At 37.7% G+C, this 20014-nt stretch overlaps 9 protein-coding genes across 9 annotated transcripts; 4 read left to right on the top strand and 5 right to left on the bottom strand.

Moving 5' to 3' along the window:
• Window positions 1–103: 103 nt before the first annotated feature.
• On the top strand, window positions 104–2101 carry LMO1 (Lmo1p; the record flags this gene model as incomplete). Its single annotated transcript, XM_056224102.1, has 1 exon — window positions 104–2101. One exon carries the CDS (start codon window positions 104–106, stop codon window positions 2099–2101), a length of 1998 nt encoding a protein of 665 aa, XP_056078054.1.
• Window positions 2102–2412: 311 nt separating this feature from the next.
• On the bottom strand, window positions 2413–4620 carry DRS1 (putative ATP-dependent RNA helicase; the record flags this gene model as incomplete). The annotated part of the gene is made up of 1 exon (XM_056224101.1): window positions 2413–4620. One exon carries the CDS (start codon window positions 4618–4620, stop codon window positions 2413–2415), a length of 2208 nt encoding a protein of 735 aa, XP_056078053.1.
• Window positions 4621–4930: 310 nt separating this feature from the next.
• On the top strand, window positions 4931–5140 carry COX17 (copper metallochaperone COX17; the record flags this gene model as incomplete). Its single annotated transcript, XM_056224100.1, has 1 exon — window positions 4931–5140. One exon carries the CDS (start codon window positions 4931–4933, stop codon window positions 5138–5140), a length of 210 nt encoding a protein of 69 aa, XP_056078052.1.
• Window positions 5141–5690: 550 nt separating this feature from the next.
• Window positions 5691–6935, top strand: PSR1 (phosphatase; the record flags this gene model as incomplete). The annotated part of the gene is made up of 1 exon (XM_056224099.1): window positions 5691–6935. One exon carries the CDS (start codon window positions 5691–5693, stop codon window positions 6933–6935), a length of 1245 nt encoding a protein of 414 aa, XP_056078051.1.
• A 309-nt stretch (window positions 6936–7244) lies between these two features.
• Window positions 7245–8714, bottom strand: SOF1 (rRNA-processing protein SOF1; the record flags this gene model as incomplete). Its single annotated transcript, XM_056224098.1, has 1 exon — window positions 7245–8714. The coding sequence occupies one exon, from the start codon at window positions 8712–8714 to the stop codon at window positions 7245–7247; it is 1470 nt and encodes a 489-aa protein (XP_056078050.1).
• A 271-nt stretch (window positions 8715–8985) lies between these two features.
• On the bottom strand, window positions 8986–10707 carry YEH1 (sterol esterase; the record flags this gene model as incomplete). Its single annotated transcript, XM_056224096.1, has 1 exon — window positions 8986–10707. The coding sequence occupies one exon, from the start codon at window positions 10705–10707 to the stop codon at window positions 8986–8988; it is 1722 nt and encodes a 573-aa protein (XP_056078049.1).
• Window positions 10708–11514: 807 nt separating this feature from the next.
• Window positions 11515–14124, top strand: PUF3 (mRNA-binding protein PUF3; the record flags this gene model as incomplete). Its single annotated transcript, XM_056224095.1, has 1 exon — window positions 11515–14124. The coding sequence occupies one exon, from the start codon at window positions 11515–11517 to the stop codon at window positions 14122–14124; it is 2610 nt and encodes an 869-aa protein (XP_056078048.1).
• Window positions 14125–14525: 401 nt separating this feature from the next.
• Window positions 14526–14852, bottom strand: EMC6 (Emc6p; the record flags this gene model as incomplete). The annotated part of the gene is made up of 1 exon (XM_056224094.1): window positions 14526–14852. One exon carries the CDS (start codon window positions 14850–14852, stop codon window positions 14526–14528), a length of 327 nt encoding a protein of 108 aa, XP_056078047.1.
• Window positions 14853–15065: 213 nt separating this feature from the next.
• On the bottom strand, window positions 15066–19739 carry BPT1 (ATP-binding cassette bilirubin transporter BPT1; the record flags this gene model as incomplete). Its single annotated transcript, XM_056224093.1, has 1 exon — window positions 15066–19739. One exon carries the CDS (start codon window positions 19737–19739, stop codon window positions 15066–15068), a length of 4674 nt encoding a protein of 1557 aa, XP_056078046.1.
• Between the last annotated feature and the right edge of the window lie 275 nt (window positions 19740–20014).

Genomic DNA, 20014 nt, shown 5'->3' with positions numbered 1-20014 from the left:
AACTGGAATTATTTGAATATCGACTTGATAATGGTTTGAATTGACTTAGTTATATTAGTAAGAAACTACATAGACTTTAAGTTCTTAAATAACACCATAAGCAATGAATTATAACAGCCAGATATCAGATGAAAGCTTGAAAAACGTGAGAATACTACTGAATTTTGAAATAGGGAATCAGGTCAAGTCACTTACGAATGCAGAGTCGAAAACTTGTTATAATGAGCTGGTCAATACTGGAAATTTGGAAGAAAAAAGTGATGGATACGAAAAGCTATTCGCACAATACGTTCTTTTCTGTGATGAGAAATATTTATGTGAATCTGTAATTCCAGATTCTCGATTCTGGAATATATTCTACGATAGTTGTCAAAAGTTAAAGCCAGAAACACTGGTACCGTGTCTAATTAAGGTTTTTAATGTAGCCCTCAAATACACAGATTCTAATAAAAAAAAAGTCATTGTGAGAGTCTGCCACATCTCTACAGAGAACTTTCAACTCATAGGGATTCTTCTGCTCATATTGTCACGAAGGCCCATTCAAAGGCCATTGTTTACGGACACTATACTGTCTATAAACCTGTTTTTAAAATGTTTACTTATATTATGCGAAACATCACTGCAACATGCCGTAAAATCTGTACCTGCAATGCTCATTTTGTTATTTCGGTATAACTTTCCAGCTTCAATCTCTGAACTCGTTTACATAGAAGACTTACAACCATTAATCCTGGGAGAATTCGTACCTTTAAAGCAGAGACTAATAAATTTTCTGTCATCAGTTAATATTGATGATTATTCCTGTCCACTAAAAGAAGATCTTCTTAGGGCCATCAAAGATAATTCCGTATTTCAAAAGGGACTAGAAATGGAGATGGGCAATCTTCCTGGTACGAGTTTGTTAAATGCGTATGACACATTTACATTCTTGAATAGTCCCAATAAATCATTCAAGAGACTTTACACTGAACAGCTATTGTTTGGAGAAAATGATTTTCCTCTTTATAAAGCAATATTTCAGCTATCAGATCAATTTAGAAGACTTTTCAATGAAACTGGAAAGGAAGAAGATCTGTATTCAAACTCAAAAAACGATTTGAAATTGCAAATTGCCACCGTTGTTCTTAATCGGCAAGTTTATTTTTACAAAACAATCGAGTTGTTTTTGAGATTTTGGATAGAATCATTAGCGAAATCCCAAAATGATATGATTTCACTATTAAATTTGGCTATTATTACTTTAAGACATGTTTGCTTATCATCAAACGATTTGGAGTTGGCAGTACAAACAAAATCACTTCTGGAGACTCAGGTTGATGCACTCAACTCTATGAGCTATAGATTCGCAAGAACATTACAATTAGACTCAATTAAAAAAGAGCAATACCGTACTTGGTCATCTAGTATTGCTAGCTTCGATACAATGTTATCAGGCCAAGTTCATGATTATGTTCGTCATCAAAGACTTCTTCAATTGCAAAAAGGTACATGGGTGTATGCAGAAAATCCATTGAATTCTGAAGCTGGGACTCCAAAGGTTTACTTCCTCATAGTGTCGGATAATCATGCAAGTTTACTGGCCCGAGAATTTGAAACCCAAACAAATGATTCACCTTACTTATTTGATAATAAAATCCTGACAAGTCCAGGTTGTGAAGCATTAGCTAACGGCAGAACAAAAGTTGTCGTTTTGAAACATATAACCTCTTTTAAAAGCACAGGTCTTACTACGCCCAGCCGTCGAACCGGCAATAACGTATACGTCAAATTGGATGAAAGCAATGTGTATACTGAAGTTGAATTAAAAGATCGTAATAACAAAACAGTCTTAAAGTTTTACTTAGACACAGAAGAGGGAAAGTATATATGGTTAGACGGATTGAAATTGATATCCCCATCGCAGCATGAGGATATATCTGAAGATACGAAAGATCAAATAGACACACTATTTGATTTAAGAAAAAACGTACAGATGATAAATTTAAATGTTCGTCAAGATATTATATTGCCCCCACCCGAAGCAAGCAACGAGAGTGAAGATGAAGAATTTTACGACTTGGAAACATTAAAGAAAGTAACCCAGAATTTTTATTTTGATTAGGACTAATAAGTTTTATCATGTTTTTTAATTTACCTATTGCTTTTCTATCAAAATGGGAATGTAATTTATAATTTTCTCACAGTCAGTAGCCCGAATACGCATTTCAGTTAATTTCGTAATCAAATTATGTTTTTAATATGGCATGTAGTTTAAAATTTATTAATACTCGTACAAATTGAACAAAAAAGAGGAGTAATTAACTCTTTCCTAGTTTTTTAGACGAAGTGATGATAACTGAATACAAATTTTTTTAATCGAATAATGACAGTGAGAAGTGCTTTGATATTCGATAATAATGGTGATGGAGACTATTACCTACGACTGTGAAAACTCTTTTTCTTAGTTGAATTTGCACTCTTCTGCTTTTTAAAAGATCTTTCTTGGTCTGCGATACGGTCAATTTTAGTTTTTCTATAAGAACGCGCACCATTGCCATCAGCAACAGCTTCCTCACGCTTTCTCTTCTTACTGTTGGTGACTTTCTTGTTTCTTGATAAAGCTCCTAAAACTTTGGAATTTTTCTTGTCTGATTCGCTCTGAAACCATGTCCTTCTTGGTCTTGCTTGAATTTCCTTTTTATGCTTTAACATATTCTCACCCTTTCTCAATTGCATTTCAGCTCTTAGAATCTCCTTTTCCTCTTTTTCTTCAACAAGAACGTCTTCAATTGTATCGCTCATCGATTCCACAAGTTTATTGGTTTCTTCGATTTGAACCCAGTCCACATTTCTACCAAGAGCCTTACCTTGGGTAAGAGATTTATTTTCTTCTACACTCTTGATAGCAGCACGGACAATGCTTCTATCTTGAGAGGATTCGCCTACAAAGGTGACAGAACGACCTTCCCTACCAGCTCTGGCGGTACGACCCACTCTATGCAAGTAGATTTCGTGACTCTTCGGCATATCATAGTTGATAACGACTTCGATCTTAGGGATATCAAGACCTCTGGATGCTAAATCTGTACAGATAAGTACGGGTACTTCCAAATTTTTGAATTTATTAACGGAATCTAAACGTTGTTCTTGCGTTAAAGAACCATGCAATTCACCCACGCTCATACCTAGAAGACCCATAATAATTCTCAATCTATGAGCGGTTTCTTTTCTCGCCACAAAAACGACAATCCTCTTTTGACCCACTGGATCCAGTTTTCTAATCAAGTTAAATAACAGCGCTGGCTTCAAATGGTCTCTTTTACGGATACGAACAAATTCCTGTGTCAACTTGGTAGCAGCCTTTTTTGGCGGATCAATCATAATCCTTACTGGTTTCTTCAAAGAAAGACTGACTAAACTTTTAATCTTGGAATTCATCGTAGCGGAAAACAGTAGGTTCTGTCTATTGCTTGGTAATAAGCCCATAATTTCATTAAGTTCATCTTGGAAACCTTCTTCCAACATTCTATCGGCTTCATCCATGACCAGAATTTCTACCGAATCCACGTTAAAACTTGCGGAGTTCCTAATGTGGTCAATAAATCTACCTGGGGTAGCTATGACAATATCAGGACGAGACTTCAACATTTGTTCTTGTTGTCTCAAGTTCAAACCACCAACGGCAAGGCCAAAAGTAATACCGGAGACAAAACGTGCAATTTGTTTACCAACGTCAGCTACTTGGATAGCCAATTCACGAGTAGGCAACAAAACGATGACTCTGGTGGAAGCAATTTTGGCCGGTTTGTATAACAGACGCTCAATGATAGGAATCATAAACGCGGCTGTTTTACCAGAACCGGTGACAGCACCAGCAATGATATCTTTACCCAATAAAGCAATGGGGATAGTAGCACTTTGAATAGGAGAAGGTTTGGCGTAACCCAAACTGGCAAGGCCCTTAAGAACCGGACGAGACAGAGACAAACTATTGAAATTATCGTACAGTTGCTTTTTAGCTTCATCCCCCTCAGTTTCAGGTGCATAGAAATCAGCTTTTGCCTCTTCTGAATCGTCCTCTTCATCTACATCTTCGTCTTTGCTGCCCTTTTCTAAAGTCAACTCCTCCTGTTCCTCCTCTTCTTCTGAATCATCCTCATCCTCATCCTCATCCTCATTTTTAGTAGGAGCTCCCATACCGAACCCGTCCATTGCCAATTCCTCATCGTCATTATCGTCGTTATCGTCTACCTCTTCTTCTTTTTCTTCTTCTTTGGCATCAATATGGGCCATTTTCACCAGCCCACCTTTTCTTCTAATAATCTTGTCCAAATCTACGTCCTTCTTTACGGGAGTTTCTAGATCATCCTTATTGGATTCACCAAGAAAGTTCCAGCCTTGAAAATTCGAAGTGGTGTCATCTGCGTCCAAATCAAACTTAAACCCTGTATTCAAGTCTTCGTGAACATCCTCATCAAGTTCGTCAACTTTGGTTGTCTTTTTCTTCTTATTCTTACCCTTCTGTTTCTTAGCAGTCTCAACTTTTTCATCATCAGAGGAATCTAAAATAGGAACGTCGTCTTCACTGTCACTAATTGTGGGGACAAAGTCCAAATGAGTGTACTTCTTAGTTACCACCATAATATATATATGTAACACACGTTTGAAGCCTCACAGATCCAATATCTATCTCAAAAACAACCATGATGCTCACATTATTAAGCCATATTCTAACTCGCAATTTCTTAACCTCATCTCATCGCATTTCTTGAAAATTTTTTTCAAAAGCCTACCCGGATAAAAAGGTTACCCTACTTACACTCCTTCAAAAAATAAGAAAAAACGACAATATATAGCAAGCGAATTAAATTCTAGTGCACCAACCAAACACTTGCTTCCATATTAATACAAGGACTCTCGTGTATAATAGTCACAAACACAATAAAAAACAATGGCTGAGACTGACAAGAAACAAGAACAAGAAAATCACGCGGATGGTGAGGACAAGCCCAAGCCATGTTGCGTCTGTAAACCAGAAAAGGAGGAGCGGGATACATGCATCCTGTTTAATGGGCAAGACTCTGAAAAGTGCAAAGAGTTCATCGAGAAATATAAGGAATGCATGAAGGGCTATGGTTTCGAAGTGCCAAGTGCGAATTAGCCTTATCGAAGGCTCACTGCCAGCTGGTTCCCCACTTGTATATATAAGAGGTATTCACAAACTATAGTAGTATATATCACCTGTAAATATGTGCAAAGCACAATTATCATTACTACATTGCTATTACCAGTACCATTGTCATCACACGTTATACCCCTTGGTGTAAGGTCACGTGACCAAACCCTAACAACCATCTTAGAAAGACCTAAACTAGGGCTTAAACGTTTTTGTTTCTTTTTCTCTGGAAAACCGAAAAAAAATAACAGTCTGGGATTAGTGTATACTTAGTTAAAAAGTGTAGAAGTTGATATCAGGAAGAAGTGCTTGTTGAACCCTATTGCTCGCAATACCCTCTCATTCAACTCTTTGTTACGTCGTTGTTAAATTCAACTCTTTCTTTTATAGCCTAGTTGCCGCATAGTCTATTTGCTCTCTATTATTCCTTATAGCATAGCCAATCGCACTTTTCCTTCCATTGTGCCTCTATCCAAGTTTTCATTTGCCTGCATCCGTGTTCGTAAGTTTTTGACACAAGCAATAGCAAACAAACATGGGTTTCATATCATCAATATTGTGCTGTTCTTCCGAGACAAATCAATCCAACTCCAATTCTGCTTATCGGCAACAACAATCCAGCTCTCTCAGCAAGAACAGAAGCGTTAAACATTCAAACACGAAAAGTCGAACCCATAATGCGCGACAGGCAAATTCTCCCCCTTCCAAGACGAATTCAGCTGCCACTTTCAGTTCCACTGAAAGATCCACCGGTAAATCAGGGATTAGCACGAACGATAATGAGAAAAAGAAACCAGCTTCGCCGACCACAGTGGCCGCTACTAATACTACTAATAATATGTCGAAAGGGGACAAAAAGATCAGTAAAGATGATCTCTACGAGGAAAAATACGAGGTTGATGAGGATGAGGAGCTTGATGATGAAGATAACCGTCACAGTGGTAGAATCGTACAGGAAAAGGGAGTTGTCGTGAAAGAATCTCCGGAACAGCAAAAACAGCGACAACTACAACAGCCGCCGCCGCCACAACAGCAAGAGTACACTGTGCGAGTATCGTCTGACCACCTTATCCAAGATATGAATTTAAGTAGGGTAAGCAGCAGTCCCCAAGCCAGTGAGACTTCCAATGATGCTGATGAAGATGCTGATGACGAAGACGACGAAGACGAAGAATATATCGACCTAACGCTTTTGCAACAGGGCCAATATCACGCTCCAGGCTACAAAACCTTGCTCCCCCCGCAAGATGAAAATACAAAGGGAAAAAAATGCTTGATACTGGATCTCGATGAAACTTTAGTACATTCTTCTTTCAAATATTTACGATCTGCAGATTTCGTTCTACCTGTGGAGATAGATGACCAAGTACATAACGTTTATGTTATTAAAAGACCAGGTGTGGAAGAATTCTTGGAAAGAGTGGGGAAGTTATTCGAAGTTGTGGTCTTTACTGCTAGTGTCTCTCGGTACGGTGATCCATTGCTAGATATACTAGACGCGGATAAGGTTATTCATCACAGGCTATTCAGAGAGGCTTGCTATAACTATGAAGGAAATTATATAAAGAATTTATCCCAGATCGGAAGACCTCTGTCAGATATTATAATTCTCGATAACTCTCCAGCATCTTACATTTTTCATCCTCAACATGCAATACCGATTTCTTCCTGGTTCTCAGATACTCATGATAACGAATTATTAGATATTATTCCACTTTTAGAAGACCTTTCTGTGAAAACATCACTCGATGTAGGCAAAATTTTGGATGTAACAATATAAGGATCACTTCGGGCCGATTTTCTTGTTGGTCCTCCAACAAAGAGTGAAGATAAAGATGGAGAAAGAAAGAATAAAATAATCAAAGAACAAATTTTTTTTTTTTGCTCAACGCTATACCCATACTGTTTCTCGACATTCTCTCCGTTACTTCTACCATTACGACACAATGTATTCATATATAATTCATAATTTAATAAAATGACAAATCAACAGGACACTGATGAAAACCCTTATGAAATATGTGTGAAATAAAAAATAATAATGCAAATATTGTACATAGGTGTATAAACAGAAAAATCCACGGTGTCATTACTCTTCTCGAACATCCCGGTTGTCGTCTTCCTTTCTTCTTTTTCTGTCCCTTCCTGAATCATCATATTTGTGGACGGTGCCAACGATTTGTTTCTTTCTTTCAGAAATGAATGGCATGTCCTTTCTGGTACGTCTTTCGTTCGCTTCTCTTCTCTTTATAGAATTCAACTCAATATTTTTAATCTCTTGAGCCTTTTTGATGACTTGTGGCACGTGTCTATGTCTGCTGATTCTTTTGATTTCTGGCATATGTCTAAATCTTTCCTTCAATTTTTCGTCATATTCTAACTTATTTTTCTCACGGGTAGTTTTAACATTTGACCTTTCCCAAGCTTTGCTTCTCCACAATCTAACATTCCCATCATCAGATCCACTGATAATATACTTGGCATCCATGGAATACTTAACCTGGAAGACATGCTGCATTCTCTTCGTATGATAGATTTCTCTTGAATGTCCATGATTTGTTTTATATATTCTAATACTCTTGTCATATGAACCAGTAACAATCTCATCCCCCGTAGGAGAAAAATCAACATCCATTACTGCGCTGACGTGATCCTTAAATACATTTAATGAACGCGATAGATTTCTCATATCATAATAATAGGCATTATGATCTTCATTGGCAGTCACAAAATTAAAAGCCTCCATTGGATTCCAACAAATAGCATTCGTCCTCATTGTTTGGACAATCTTCTGTGTCGGAGAGTTTGTTCTCAGATCATAAAGAACAATTGAATTATCACTACCAGTACTGGCCAAGATGTCGGTTTCACTTTGGTTGAATTTAACACTAGTGATGTTATCTGCTCCCCATGAAAGGTTAGAAACCGGCTTCAATCTATTAACATCCCATAGATGAATCTTGGCTCCACCTGTGGCAAACGTGGAATTTTCTCTGTGTGAGTCGATACCTTGGAATGCGGATTCCCCGTCAAAAGTACGGACCAAGCCCTCCTCGTTAGTAACTGAATCATTATCACTGGAGCTTTTATTGGAAAAGTCATCAACGTTTATCGACCATAGTTTAACGGTTTTGTCATCACTGCAAGATAACATAAAGTTTTGATTCTTTAAATCTGGTTTTTTGTCATGAAAACGAGGCTGTGTAACACAAAGACCAGTAATGAGCCCATAGTGAGCCTTAAAGGAGACAAACTCTTCTCTCGTCGACATGTTCCAGTATTTAATTACACCATCTGCGGAACCTGTGGCCAGTTTATTTAAACTACCGTAATTCTTGGCAATAGCATAAACACCATCTCTATGACCATATCCTAATTGTCCCACAAAAGGTTTAGCGAACATTCTTTCCAATTTGGTAGCGTTCAAAGCTTTGGTATATTCACGTGCTCTTTCAAAAGGATGCAATTCAGGGTTCAGATTCCTGGGCATTTGTGATTCCTGAGTACTTTTAACAGGGACATAGTCATCAGCACTTCTCCTAATAGTTTTAATCTTCATTTTTATTGCTTTATCTATGTAAATATGTATAATCTATCGCAGTTGTATGTAGTTACATAGTACTAGTATAATACAATCTCATCGATATTTCTCTTGATATCAAAATTTTTCAGAAAAAATGAATCGTGTCACACGAAAAATTACAACCATATATAAACATTATGTGCCAGAGTGCTTTCAAAAAAAAAAAAATCAAAAACTAAAAACTTACTAGCCTTCTATCTATTAACTCCCAAGTATAAATTATATTAGCCTATATCATGCCTGTTCTTCAAGCCTTCTCATTAACCATCTCCAACTCTGTTTCCACCTCTGTATCGGAACAATCACTTTCAAACGCACTAGATGGCTTCTTGGAGTAATAGTTATTCAAATTCTGTAAAATTGGTTTCCCAATTCTTTCTATGACGTCATGTGCCCATAGAACATCGATGTGAGCATACTCATCGATGTACCAGATCTTGTAGTTGACATTTGACTCTACGTTAACGAAATGATTGATTAATCTTTCACCATCCACCAATCTATCTTGCTTCGGAACAAACAAGTAGATGTTTGGAGCTTTCGATGCGTCTGAAAACCATTTAACGTTATCAGGAAACATCTTATGGGAACCGAACTTAAAACTTATTTTGTTAGGGTCGGGCGACAGCCACCATTGCATTAATTTCACTGAAACATGAACTGGGGAAAATAGGAAATGGCGATCCCTTAATGCGGTATCCCAGAGGGTATCGTTCCAATCAAACAGGTAGTTGAAGATAGTGTAACAGACAAAGGAAAACAAACTCTCACCAACACATAGATTTCTTACGATCATCATTATTTCGAAAAAACTTGTTTCACCAAAGAACCAGGGATTGTCGATTTCCTTTGTCATGAGATTGACAAACAGTTTCTCGTTTAGTAAGGGACCTGGATACACTGCAGGGGCCAAAGCAATATAGTTGGCGATCTTAGAGGTAAAGAATGATTCCTTGGATCCTGAACCGGGAGGGAAAAACTTGTCTTCATTGACCAGGCCCATAAAACCCTGCGTAGTACCCTGAGAATGCGAGATCAAAGTAAGTTTTTCGAACTGCGTCTTAGATAAGACAGTATCAATTAGTAAAGTTAGATCATACTTAACCATTTCGCGAAGATCCCAGTCCCACTTAGAAGCTACCGTTGGTAGTTTCGCATCGTTCCATTCAGGCCTAAACCCACATCTGTTATTTCCTAACCATATGTCGTAACCGGACTGATACAGAAAATATGCCAGGGATTTTCTACCATTGGATGCAAACGAGCCACTACTTTGCAAAAGACCATGTAACATCAAAATTGGTGGCTTCTTCTTCTCGTCAGAATCTGTCGTGCTGTATTTTGGTATCAAATGCCACAAATCTATAACAAATCCGTCTTCAGTCTCTAATCGAAACTCCTCTATTTGGATATTGTACTGGTTGAAATAGTAATTGAGATTGGGAACTAAAGCCAAATCCTCCGACAAAACCAGATTCTGTAGCGGATCGTCCGAATGAACTGGAATTTTTTCAAAAATTGGTTCATGATTGGCAATCTCATTATTACTGTTATTGAACTTTCCCTGCCTCACACTTCCGGCAACCTTTTCCTTCTCGATGAACCTGAAAATGAGCTTTGTCAAAAATTTGTGAAAAAGATTCTTATGCAGGGACGAAGGCCCCTCCTCGCGATTCTTTTTGCGGATCACCGTCCTCGTATGATCGTAGACGATGCCGTTTTTTTTGTCATGTTCCAAATCGAGGAATGGCGTCGAGTAAGCATTAGTCTTTGTAAGAACGTGATCATGGTGTACATTTCTTTTACTCTCGTCGTTAACCTCGATTTGGGTCGATGAGCTTCTAGTGTCTCTGTGCTCATTGATGAAATGACGTACCAGCGCCAGAACAAGCACCACTGCCATGAAACAGCATACTATGAACGTCGCTAGTAAATTCCTAGCCCTTTTCAAAACCGTGGAGACACCCATCGTGTAATTTTTTGCCGTAAATATACTTATAAATATATATTCTTTATCTGCAGCGATCTACACGAAGAAGAGTGTTTTGTGTATAGACGGTAGATTTTATATATATATATATATATATATATATATAAATATATATACACTAAGATTAACCACAATATCACTTTATCGCTGCATTTTTCATCTTTTCTTCGTTCCTTCCCGTTTCTTTTCTCGTATATAATAAGCTTTAGCGCGTTGCCTGCGATACGTCCGAAAGAGGAACGCCTTTCCCGATCGGGCCGTCCCAGAACTTCTCGAAGAAAGGGTCCCTAGGGCATTGCAATATGACCTAAAAAACTCGCGGTAGGTCTTGCGCAAGAAAAAAAGGGCTTTTTGTAAAAAGGTGATCACCATACACGGAAATTACCCAGACGTCGTTTCTTTTTTCTTTTTAAAAATTGTGGAGAGAGGAAGAGAATTTCCTAAAAACACTAACTGTACGCACTATTAAGAACATATATTGAATAGTGAGAAGTTGATAAATAAGAGGAGGAAAAAAAGTAAAGAGAAGAAGGAAAAAAGAGAAGAAGTGGTGCCTACACACATTTTGACTACCTACTGTAAATAGTACAACACTGCTTAACTAATTCTTTCCAGTCGTTCGGTCTTTAAAGAGAAACATAAGGAGAAGAAAGGAACATCGGAAGTTAGTGAAAAGGAAAGCTTTCCTGGTACTGATAAGTTTAAAAACAAACAAGTTAACAAAAAAATAGACAAAAATTCCTTTAGGCCCTTTAGAATAACGCAATATCGCGAATACAAACGGAAATGGATATGGACATGGATATGGAACTCGCCTCTATAGTGTCTTCTTTAAGCGCCCTATCCAATGGGAACAACAACGGCAGCCAGGCCACAGCCATTGTGGGTAGCGCTACTGCTGGCTCGCAGCAGATCGGTGGCTTCAGAAGGTCGAGCTTTACTACATCAAACGATATAGACTCTGACATCTTACTACTTCACGGTTCCAGTGAGTCTTCGCCGATATTTAAGAAAACCGCACTATCCGTCGGTACTGCTCCGCCGTTTTCCACGAACTCCAAGAAGTTTTTTGGCAACGGCAGTAACTACTACCACTACAGATCAAACGATACTTCCTCCCTGTCATCTGCATCTCATAACAACTATCAAACGCACAATGCTGCGGGTAATCTTGGGAAAAACAATAAAGTCAACCATCTTTTGGGCCAATATTCAGCTTCCATTGCTGGACCTGTTTACTACAATGGCAATGAAAACAATAATTCTGGCGGGGAGGGATTTTTCGAGAAATTCGGGAAGTCCTTAATTGACGGTACAAGGGAACTGGAATCTCAAGATAGGCCCGAAGTTACCGCTAATCAGTCCCAGTTCATTCCAGAAAGTGTTTCTAACGCTAGCTTAGACACGCAAAGTACTTTCGAGCAAACTGTCCAATCTGATGCAAACTCCAATAATTTGAATAGGAATACCACGAACAGTGGCTCGCTTTACCATTCTAGTTCAAATTCAGGTTCTTCCGCGTCTTTGGAGTCAGAAAATGCTCATTACCCTAAAAGAAATATTTGGAACGTGGCTAATACTCCGGTGTTCAGACCTAGTAACAGCCCTGCAGGTGTTGGCGCCTCCAACGTGTTGGTGCCCAACCAACAAGATGGACTTGCAAACAATAATTTTCCCTCGTACATAAATGGCTTTCCACCGAACCAATTCCATCAGGGCCCTCAGTACCAAAACTTCCCCAATTATTTAATCGGGTCCCCCTCAAATTTCATTTCCCAAATGATTTCAGTACAAATTCCTACGAATGAAGACACTGAAAACGCTGGCGGTAAAAAGAAGAAGAAAGCAAACAGACCTTCTTCTGTCTCTTCACCTTCTTCTCCACCAAACAATACTCCGTTTTCATTTCCCTATCCTAACCCAATGATGTTTATGCCACCACCAACACCATCTGCTACCCAGCAACAACATCAGCAGCAGCAGCAACAAGACCAACCGCAGCAGCAGGAGAATCCTTATATTTACTACCCCTCTCCAACCCATATACCTGTCAAGGTACACACTAAGGAAGAAAAAAATTTTAAGAAAAGGAACAACAAGAATCATCCTGCAAATAACACCAACAACACAAACAAACAGGCAAACCCTTATTTGGAAAACTTGTCCACCCCTAAAAGCTCTTCCAAAAAGAACGCATCCTCCAAGTCCAGTGAGTCAACAGGTAATAGTCATAAATCTCAATCTCAATCTCAACCTCAAAGCTCACCACACCAGCAACAGCAACAAATGTATCACCGGTCGCCATTGTTAGAGCAACTAAGAAGTAGTGGCTCTGACAAAAATTCGAATTCAAGTATGTCATTAAAAGACATCTTTGGCCATTCTTTAGAGTTTTGCAAAGACCAACATGGTTCACGATTCATTCAGCGTGAATTGGCCACTTCACCAGCTTCTGAAAAGGAAGTAATATTCAATGAAATTCGTGATGATGCCATTGAGCTATCAAATGATGTATTTGGTAACTATGTTATACAAAAATTCTTTGAATTTGGTAGCAAGATTCAGAAAGATGCTTTAGTGGAACAATTCAAAGGTCACATGAAGCAGTTATCTTTGCAAATGTACGCATGCCGTGTCATTCAAAAAGCTCTAGAATTTATCGACTCCAAGCAAAGAATCGAGTTGGTCCTGGAATTATCTGATTCTGTTTTGCAAATGATTAAAGATCAGAACGGTAATCACGTCATCCAAAAGGCCATTGAGACAATTCCTATAGAAAAATTGCCCTTTATTTTAAGTTCTTTAACTGGCCATATATACCACCTCTCCACTCACTCTTACGGCTGTAGAGTCATCCAAAGGTTGTTGGAATTTGGTTCGAGTAATGATCAGTGTAGCATTCTAAATGAATTGAAAGATTTCATACCATATCTGATTCAAGACCAATACGGTAACTACGTTATTCAATACATTTTACAACAAAACCAATTCACCAATAAGGAAATGGTCGACGTTAAACAAGAAATTATAGAGACTGTGGCCAATAATGTTGTCGAATATTCAAAACATAAATTCGCATCCAACGTGGTCGAAAAATCTATCCTTTATGGCTCCAAAGATCAGAAGGATCTAATAATGTCCAAGATTTTACCAAAAGACAAGAATCATGCTTTAAATTTGGAAGACGATTCTCCAATGATTTTAATGATCAAAGATCAATTTGCCAACTATGTTATCCAAAAACTGGTCAATGTTTCTGAGGGTGAAGGTAAGAAATTAATCGTCATTGCAATTAGAGCCTATTTGGATAAGCTAAACAAATCTAACTCTTTGGGGAATAGGCATTTAGCCAGTGTCGAAAAACTTGCAGCATTGGTCGAAAATGCAGAGGTGTAACTGGTGCTAACTTCATCAACCCCTGCCTTTTTTCTATTTCTTTTTCCTTTTTCATTCATTTTCTTCTGCTCCCTTTTGTCTCTTATTTTGATATTTACTCTTGTCCATAACATTTATGTTCCCCTATATTCATTATTTGCTTCTCCGTTACCTATTTTTTGTATCTCTTTACTATTTCACTGAAAGATATTCACACTCTCGCGCCTTTCTTATTTGTACTAATGATTAAGGATTTAAAATAACTTTTTATTCGAAATCTTTGATGTGAGTTACTGTCGTCGTCATAGTCTTTCTGTGCAAAAGGAACTAAAAAATCTGAAAAAAAATATAACTTTCTATTTACTGTACATAATAAATTAACCATACTTCTAACTGTTTACAGCAACAGTACTCATACCTCTTCATCCAATTAGAGCGTATCCAAATGTCCATGCCATGACAAACCCAGTTATTTCTCTAAAAAACGATTCAAAAAAAATATCTTGAAGTGGGCTTCGATAGAACTTTCCTGGTTGTAGTTGACAGATCCAAACAATGTATATGACATTAATCAAGTTGTACAGGACTAGAAACCAAGTAAAGCCGTGGATTGATTCAATCTGCAAAAACCCCGCAACAAGCCCCAGAACTAGCGCAGAGCTATCTTGGACGAATAGCAAACGCTTTTTGTTATCAACCACATTCGGCGTTGCGTTTATCTGACTAAAGGCCTCTTCATTTGAGCTCATATCTCTTGTAAGTATTTGTCACTGTCTTCTTAAAACGTTACCTGAGAGATCCAAAACAACTATAAATTGGGTTGTATTCTTCATCTATTGCCTTGACAGCCTCTCATACGATTACCCGGATTGGAAGAAGAGAGGAAAGAACAATAAAAACTATGATCATAGATATATACAATACATGAGATATTCTAAGCATCTTACTTATTACAACCAAGATTATTGTTTCAAATACCCACCTTTCTCACAGAGGCTGTAAAATATGGATGCTTTATTGGATAGTAGTTTTGAGGGTGAGTCGAATTCTTTCACACTGCCCTCATCAAGAACAATGATTTTATCACTATCCAAAACAGTGTCAATACGATGCGCAATCGTTAAAATCGTACGGTCCTTAAATTCTCTTCTGATGGTATCTTGAATGATTTTGTCTGTTTCCATATCTATAGAAGCTGTTGCTTCATCAAGTACCAGTATTTTGGAGCGGTTCAGCAGCGCTCTTGCCAGACATAGTAGCTGTCTTTGTCCTACTGACAAATTACTACCATTCTCATTAATCTTGACATCCAGGATATCTTTAATGTCGCAACTTTCTTCACTATCACTTGGTTCATTTTCAAGCATTTTCTCCAAATGAGGCTTTAAATGTGCTAGTTCAACGGCCTTCTTAAGTTCGTCCTCCGAGTAACGATTAAAAGGATCCAAATTGGTCTTTACTGTACCTTCAAAAGCTTGTGCATCCTGAGGAATGATGGCCAAATGACTTCTCAAATCAAATAAACCTAGATCAGATATATTAATGCCGTCAATGATAATTTTGCCTTCAGTAGGTTCTAATATTCTAAACAACGCCAGACTTAGTGTTGATTTTCCTGCACCTGTCCTTCCAACAATACCAACCTTTTCACAGGGTTCAATCTTCACATTAATATCTTTTAGCACTGGATCCAAATTTTCTCTGTATTTCGTAGAATAATCTTTAAATTCAATACTACCTCTCGATGGCCAGTTTTTATCCGGCCTTTTTTCAGGATTAATGGATTGGGCTTCAGATGGTAATTCGCAATACTCAACGATTCTTTCCACTGATACGATGTTGGTTTCAATCATTACAGTAGTCCTCACGATCCAAGTCAATGAACCTGTGACCTCTAATGAGTAGCTCATCAACAAACCAACCATACCTGAACTTAGTTGCTTCTTGGTATTCATCGTCGCTAATGTCAGCATTGCAGTAGCTAAAACAATCGTAGCACCGATAGTTTGTAATCTGACGGACAACCACCTATTCGTTGACCTAAAGTTAAAGACGAAATCGATATTATATTGAATTTTTTCATAGTTTAGATAGATGAATCTCTCAAAATGGTCGTACGCATCAATAATAGAATAACCGTTCAAGCTCTCACTCATTAGCGACATAATTGGGGAGTAAGATATACTGATTAATCTTTTTAACTCTCTCGACAGCACAATGTAAAATGTTTGGTAGTAAATATAAATTCCCAACAAGAACATATTGAACACTAAAAACCATGGCATGTTGTATCCAACCAGTATAACAGTAACCAAATAGGTGAGTATTGACTTGAAGAAAAAAGAGAAGATATACTGTAGACTACTATCTACTGCATCCATATCAGATGAAAATCTGTTTATAATTCTTCCAACAGGAGTAGTCTCAAAAAAAATCATAGGGCTTTTGATTACAGATTTTGCCATACTTTCATGAAGTTTCTTAGAGCCCCTAATAGAACAATACAATAACATCATAATGCTCCTTAGATTATTGAATGCGGCCGATCCTACCCCAATTAAGGAATATACACCAACAAACATCCAAACCCTTTCGTTCGAACCATTCCTTTCGTTGGACTCTGACCAATACTTTAACCAAAAATTCTCTGCTAGGTCGAAAACCCTTGTTAAAATCATAAACAAAAAGAATAAAACTACACCTAGAACTCCACATGCTTTGATATATGCAAGATAGACTTTTGTCTTGACTCTACCAACCTCGGTTTTCTCAGCCTCCTGCGCTGTCTTTTTAGCGGAATCCAATTGTGCTCCGACAAAGGGCCTAGGTCTTAGTGTAGCGAGAGAGGCTCTTCTAGATTTAGTTTTAATCAATTCCAATTCACTATCAGTGATAACCTCATCCTCAGTTTCAGATTCAACGACTTTAAGTTGTAATGGCTCATCAATATCACTTTCGGATCGGTGTCCAGTATGCGTGTCGTTTTCATTTCCCTTATCAATGGGAGAATCAAACTCTTCTAATAGCTTCTTTAATTTTGAGGTGCTATTTTCACGGTTCATTACGCTATCATAATTTCCTTGCTCAACAATTTCCCCATTTTCGAGAGCATATATCATCTGTGAATGTTTCAAAATTGATACAGTATTAGTAGTTAAAATAATTGTCTTGTTTTTCAATAGTGCTTTCTTTCCGATCAAAACATATTCAATAATATTTTTACTAACTTCTGCATCGACGGCAGATAAGATGTCATCCAGCAGATAAATGTCTGCTCTTGAATACACAGCTCTGGCTAGTGATAGACGGGCCTTTTGACCACCAGATAAAGAAATACCTTTTTCACCTACTAGAGTTTCATCACCATCCGGTAGAATTCTCAAATCGGGTAGCAACTGACATGCTTTAATCGTAAGGTCATAATAAGCCTTGTCGAATTTGTGACCGAATAGAATATTCTCTTTGACAGATGCGTTCATTATCCATGATTCTTGTGAACAGTACGCCAGAGAAGATGATCTAATGATTAGTTTAGGTGGTATTGACTCTTTAGAACCGCTCATGCAGGGAAGCTGACCAAGAATTGCCTTCAAAAATGTTGATTTACCTGCTCCTACCCGACCAACGATACAGACTAAATTACCCCTTTTCGCTTCAAAATGATCAATATTCTTCAATGCAATTTGTGAAGATCCCATAGCAGATTCCTCATCTGCCCTCGAATTATTTTCAAGTTGACTAGAGGCTAGCGCTTCCTTTGATTTCCATAAAAATGTGATGTTATTCATCTCTATAACAGGTAACGTTCTTTCGTCGACTGAAGGATCAATACGTTCAATAAATGAATCATCGATTTCATCACTAAGTAAAAATGACTTAAGTCTTTTCATAGAAACACTCGTTTCTATAATAGTATTTATCATGGATGGAACGGAATAGATGGCACTGTTGAGGATATTAAATAAGGATAATGAAGGGAAAACAATGGCAGGAGATAATGGTGAATCATTAAATAAAGAAAATAAGCCAAAAGTCGAGCACGCCACCATTAAGGGAACACAGTTCCAGGCAAAATATATTAAATTACTCACGATACCAATTTTCCGAAAATTTTTTAGTTCCATGTCATTTCGAACATGATTTAATCTTTTCATCATAGGTTCCTCCCAAGCGTACAGCTTAATAGATTTTATAGCATTCAAAAGTTCCGTTATTGTCTTAATCCTCATGTCTTTATATCTCATCTGAGTCTTCGATAACTTTTTTACCTTTCTTGATAAGAAAGCGTTGATGGGCATCATAATGGCCATAGTAATTAATCCCCCAATAACAGCCTTTCCTAACAACCAGTAAAGGGAAGTTAAAACTACAATCACCTGAATCGGAGCGCCAATAATAGTTTGGGCATTTTCGAAAAATCTCTGGATTCTTAATACATCCACAGACATCAAATTTAGGATGTCCCCGGTAGATTTGTTATTACGCTCTGCGAGTGTCAATCTTAAAGACTTCTGGTATACTAAAGAAGCTAGAGAACCTCTTATGCCTAAACCAGCCTCGAAAATTCCGATATAAAATTGATTGGTAAGAAACACAGAAACGACGCTGATCACAAAAAGGGTAAGAGCAATAAATACACCATTTAAAGGGGGGTATTTAGAGGATGTTTCTGGATTGAAGCTGTCTATGAATATACGTAAGAACTGTGGTTGCACCACAGAAAGTAGATCAGATGTAGTTTCATACAGCATAGCAATTGAAATAGCCCTACCAAATGACTTCCAAATAGCTCTCCAAAGAGAGTTTCTATTCAACCACTTTTCCAGTTCCCAATTACCCTTAAGTTCCTTACTTATTGACCGAATATTCAAATCCACTGGCGGTAAAGGCAATTTATTGGGATCTTTGATTTTCTTATTACGGTAGGTATCGACGATTAACTTGTTCATCCAGATGAAGGTAATGTAAGATAATACATGAACGGGGGGGTACCAACCATTTTCTTTATAGTATTCAATTAATTCGTTAACTGGCTCAAAAAAACACAGGTCATATACAAAAATTGCCACAGAATTGAAAAGAAGGAGGAGCTCCAAAATCATAGCAGTTTGTCCACTAATCATGGTGAGCTTTTTATTACTTGAACTATGATAATATCTTTGCACTATTAGGAAGAGTTGTAAAAAAATTTGAAACAAATAATAGAAAAGCTGGTTGCCCATCGAATATGTACTTTTGAAATACATCAAATATTGAGTAGGAAGAGAAATACCCAAATTGAAAAGAAGATTCAAGCACAGAGCCTTTTTCAGTATGGATGGATAAACCCTATCACTTGATTGAGCGACTAAAGCCAATTGGCAGATTATAAGCGTACATTGGAAGCCAACATTGGTCAAATGCATTAGGTGTCGACTGCTGATTTTGCTTAAAAAAATGGGAAAGTCCTTAAACCTGGTTGGTACTCTCTCGTTCTTATAAAGTTTCCACAATTGACAGCTCCCAATCAATAGGAAAAAGACTGCTAACCATGCTGATACTATGGATAAGAAGCACGGATTTAATGCATTAGTGGTGTTATCTGGATATGGCCTGTACCCATAGGGACACGCATCCGTCACTCTTAGTGAAGACATTGCCTTAACGTTAATCCTTCCTAAACAGAATTTTCTTTATCTCTCTAAATTCAACTGCCTCTAGTATATCACAGGAAACTTTAGTATGTATATGTATGTGAGTAAAGACAGCTAACATATACGTCTTTGAGTTCAGAAATACCCATCTCCAACTTGGAGAAAAGGAAGAACTTCCTCTCTTACACATCTGTAATAATTTTTTAAAGGGAAGAAGAATTATCGCGATGTTGCTGAAGCCGGAAGTTTAAATTCATGCGTAATAAACGCCTATGTAA

Source organism: Saccharomyces mikatae (assembly GCF_947241705.1).
Source record: "Saccharomyces mikatae IFO 1815 strain IFO1815 genome assembly, chromosome: 12".
Lineage (NCBI taxonomy): Eukaryota > Fungi > Ascomycota > Saccharomycetes > Saccharomycetales > Saccharomycetaceae > Saccharomyces > Saccharomyces mikatae.
The sequence above is the reverse complement of the archived record's forward strand: the minus strand, read 5'-3'. Positions and strand labels throughout refer to the sequence as shown.